The 4,631-nt window shown below is 43.4% G+C and overlaps 1 protein-coding gene across 1 annotated transcript; it reads left to right on the forward strand.

The window, feature by feature from the left end:
• LOC121417729 lies at positions 1–4,631 on the forward strand. The gene is made up of 2 exons (XM_041611462.1): positions 1–1,585; positions 3,232–4,631. The coding sequence occupies exons 1-2, from the start codon at positions 1–3 to the stop codon at positions 4,629–4,631; spliced, it is 2,985 nt and encodes a 994-aa protein (XP_041467396.1).

A 4,631-nucleotide genomic window follows, 5' to 3' on the forward strand; every position in this document is an offset into this window, starting at 1 on the left:
ATGGCACAACAAGGAAACATGCAGTATCGACCGACGCCTGGAGAGATGATGGCGCACTTAGAGAGGAGCATGACAGAGATTGACCAAATGATGGAGCAGTTAAGATTGTCCATAAGACAAGCACCCGGTGCAGAATCAAGTGGACAGAATATTCCCCCAACTGTGAGTGGACAAGCGGACAGAGGATTCAGCTCAACGCCCAGAGAGCAGATGAGACAATCATCTACTGCAAGACCCGGTGTTCAATTTACACCCCCACAGTTTTCCCCACATATTCAGGATGCGGGGATGGCAAATTTTGATGCTATGATTGGCAGACGACCACATCTGGTACCGGACAGATTTGATGGACGTACACCTGTCGAAGATTATTTGCATCATTTTGAGGCCTGTGCTGGAGTAAACGGATGGACAAAAAGGGAAGCAGTTCAGTTTCTTGCTGCAAGTCTGAGGGGCCCTGCTGTGAAGTTGTTGACCCAACAACCTGGAGTGGTGTTGACATACGACGAGTTGGTATACAGGCTTAGAAACAGGTTTGGCCTAGGAGGCAAAGCTGAGGTATACCTGGCGGAGTTGAGGCAACGTCGTCGCCAACCAAAGGAAAGCCTCCAGGAGTTAGGACAAAGAATACGGGAACTGTGTGGATTGGCATATCCCGAATTCGACGAAAAGGGGCAAGATCGGCTTGCCCGAGGGCATTTCCTAGATGCCATAGTAACACCAGAAATAAGAGAGGGATTGTTCCGTGCTCAACCTCGCACATTGGATGATGCTGTAGAAGCTGCTTTAAACACAGAGGCCTTTCTGAGAATGGAGGGTCAAAGGAATGAAGTGAAGCGGGCTACAAGGTACAGCCGAGCTCTGGAAGAGCAGGAGTGTGAGGTTGCAGCAGTGGAGGAAAAGCAACCAAGAAATCCAACTATCGACAAGATAGTAAAGGCTGTCATAGACGCCTTGGATGAAAGAGACAAGAAAAAGGAAACAAAAATCAGGACCAAATATCAGGAATTAAGAAAAGATGGCTTTGAGCCACAAAGAAAAAGAGAGGAACCAAATAAATCAAGGATTGATGAACAAGAGGAACAAAGATGTTTCAACTGCAATGGATTGGGGCATTGGAGGAACAACTGCCCATATCCAAAGAAAATAAAAGGAAGAACCGCAGCTTTTCAAATACCCGAAAGGGAAATGATGAGCGAAATAAAAGAGAAAGAGGAACAAATCAGAGTCGGAACGACTCTAGATAGACAAGACAAGAAAGGAACAAGAGAACAAGAAACAGATAAACAAATCAGAGTCGGAACGACTCTAGATGGACAAGACAAGAAAGGTATAAGAGAACAAGAAACAGATGAACAAATTAGAGTCGAAGCGACTCTAGATGGACAAGAGAAAAGAGGAACAAAGGAACAAGAAAAAGAGGAGCAAACAAGAGTCGGAGCGACTCTAGATACCAAGAGAAAAGGGCTTTACCTTCAAGGCAAAGTAAATGGACAAGATTTGAAATTACTGGTCGACACTGGAGCTACCAACACTCTCATTGGAGAGAAAGTGTTTGACCAGATAGAGGAAATCAGAAGACCAGGGGCCCATTTCATAAAGGTAGAGCGTCAGCGTCAAGTCCCAAAACAGCGTCAAATTTTCACTTGCAGCGTCAAGTTTAATATTTGACGCTGCAGCGCATTTCATAAAAAGTTGACGCTCCATTAAGAGCGTCAACTTTTTACTGGAGCGTCAAGTATGGTTACTGGAGCGTCAAATAGGGTTAAATATTTGACGCTGGTCATGGGGGAGCGTCAAGTTGACACTGTAATGGGTTTTTCATTGTTAAGAATGGTGTATGTTGTGCTCAGGCATGCCCACAGGGCTCTTACAAGAGAACGAATATTTAGAGCAATGTCTGATGATAATTATGCCAATAGTAGGCCTAATAAAGAATATATTATTATTAAGGTAATGCTTTCTAATAGAAATGCTTTTTTTGTCCTGCCTACCAAAAAAATAAAATGCTGAGAAATTCCTCCGAGACAGCATATCTTTCAGTTTATCCCAGGGCAGGTAAAAAAAGTAAGGTTATACTATCATGACTATAGACAGACTTTAAAAGAAAATGACAAATGGAGAGGATTTTTTTTTGTGGGAAAAAATCATGAAAACAGAGGAAGGTGGATGTATTATGTGGAAGTGTTTAATTTAAGGCCTGAAAAAAAGCCCTATGGCCATAAAAAATGATAAATTGCTTTTTTCCCCGTTTGTGACTTTCTCAAAAAAAGTTGTGGCTGTTGTGTTGGCACTGTCATGATTGTTGAATCCATTGATTTATTCGCCGTTGAAACTGATAACTTAAAAATAATTTCCATTATGAACAAAAATAATCTTTTAAGGTCATTTTCGATGTTTCATGCATAATTAGAGCGTACAAATTTACTTGCTTCAGGTGATTTTTAACAGCACTGGGCACTGCACCAGCAGTGGCCTGCGCCTGCCTTCAAGTTGTTGTTGATACAACCTTGCATTACTAACACAAATAGTCAAGTGTGGGACTGGGATTAAAATTGTACGGTAGAAAACTTTTGAAGGTGAAATTTCGACGGGTAATAATGAGACCTCATCTTTTTCAAAATAATCTTTTCCCTGCCACAGGGCTAATATAAATAAATTCTCTTTCATAAAACATACCCACTGGAGAAACTATGCTATGTGATCACAAGGAAAAATAGCATTTTCTTCTACTCTCTACTAGAATTGCAAGCCATCACCGTGCACCATAGAACCATCACTCTGCTTCAATGGCTAGTCTTATGCATGCTGCAGACCCTGTTTGCAGTTGCTAAATAATAATGTCGCTCCCGAAAAAGTTAACAAGCAAACAAAATATATATATTCTTTTTAAATGTTTTTCTTCTAATTTTGCTTCTCAAAGGTGGGGGGTGGCACAGCCCGGCTGTACCCCCCCCCCCTGATCCGCCAGTACTTTCTACCTTAACTTGGGACTTGAATTGAAAACAAAAAACTGGAGAGAAAGGGGATTTCCCCCTAATCAGCCTCGTACATGACTGTTCAGATAATTCGCTGGAAAGTCAAGCTGACTTTCCAGCGAATGTGCTTTTATGAAATGCAAAGTTGCTAGCATAGCAAGTTGCTAGTATAGCAAGTAAAAGCTGCTATTCTACCAGAGTTGCTATCATAGCAACTTGCTATGATAGCAACTCTTTATGAAATAGGCCCCAGAATTACTACCAGTGACAAGTGTTGTACTACAAGCAGATGGATCTCAATTGAGAATCAGAGGAAAGTCAATGTTGGAAGTGCAGATTGGAGATATAGTCGTCACTACAATGGCTACAGTGGCTAGTCTAAAGAATGAGGGCATTCTAGGGCTAGATTTCCTAGTCAAAATCAATGCTGTGTTAGACTGCCAAAAGATGGAATTGAGGACCAACTATGGCATAGTTCCATGCCTAGATAGTAACGGAGAATCATTCTGCAGGAGGATAGTAGCGGGAGAAGATTATTCAATTCCTCCAGGACACGAGATGGTATTAGCAGGTAGAGTTACCGGCAGAAAAGTGTCACTAGGTGATGGATTAGTAGAACCACCTGCAAATCCAACAGAATTAATCAAGAAAGGACTCATCGTCGCCAGATCTGTTGTGAAGGCAGACGAAGATGTACTACCTGCTCGGGTTTTCAACCCAACCAAGGAACAAAGGATCATAAAGGCAGGCACTGCCATTGCTTCATTGTCAGGGCTGGAAGAAGTAAGCATGGAAATGATTGAGCCAGTGACCTGCCCATGGGCATCCAACATCGTACTGGTCAAAAAGAAAGATGGCAGCCAAAGATTGTGTTTTGACTACCGTCAACTCAATGCAGAGACGATTAAAGATGCCTCTCCGCTGCCTAGAATTGACAACATTCAGGAACAGGTACAGCTGGTTGAAACCATCACTGGCCGGCACTCAGAGGAGATAGCTGACTGGCAAAAAGAAGACAAGGACATACGTCCTATCTATACGGCCAAGAAACTTGGCAACAAGCCAGATCAAGATGAAATATGCACGTGTTCCATGGCTTCTAGACATCTACTGGAACATTGGGATGCTTTAGAACTGACGGAAGATTCTACATGCCGTCTTGTTCGAATAGACCCTGTTCCGCCGGACCGGGAAGATAGGGAACTGCGACTGAGTCGATCTCTTAATAGGTCACTATGTCGCACTTACTCTCGCTCACCACGTCAGTCGGAACGTGGAAGTTTTGCTCGACGCACCTGTTCCCGATCACCAAGACGGAGGTCCAGGACACCACAAAAGGACGTACCTAAATCATCCGTTCCAGATTGTCCAAAGTCTCCTCAACCTGACCAACCAGAAGTATCTCCAGTGCATGGTCGGAATTCTACCCCTGAACCAGAGGACCTGGAATATGATGAAAGATACGCTTCTAGGAAAGTGGTGTCGGAGATGCCGTCTACCAGTGACTCGATAGAATGCACCGGTAGGAATGCTGAGACGCAGACTGACAACCCCCGCCAGAGAATCCAGGCAATGAGAGCCAGCGGATCAGAAGAGAAGGTGACCTTGAACAAGTCAACCGACAGATTCCAGATTCCACCAGATGTCACCTAG

Source organism: Lytechinus variegatus, chromosome 6 (assembly GCF_018143015.1).
Source record: "Lytechinus variegatus isolate NC3 chromosome 6, Lvar_3.0, whole genome shotgun sequence".
NCBI lineage: Eukaryota > Metazoa > Echinodermata > Echinoidea > Temnopleuroida > Toxopneustidae > Lytechinus > Lytechinus variegatus.

Bases quoted from the DNA above. Each gene is read 5' to 3' on its own strand.
- LOC121417729 (XM_041611462.1), top strand. From the start codon at position 1: ATGGCACAACAAGGAAACATGCAGTATCGACCGACGCCTGGAGAGATG. The intron at 1,586-3,231 runs GGGCCCATTTCA...AATAGGCCCCAG, and splicing joins AGAGGAAATCAGAAGACCAG to AATTACTACCAGTGACAAGT.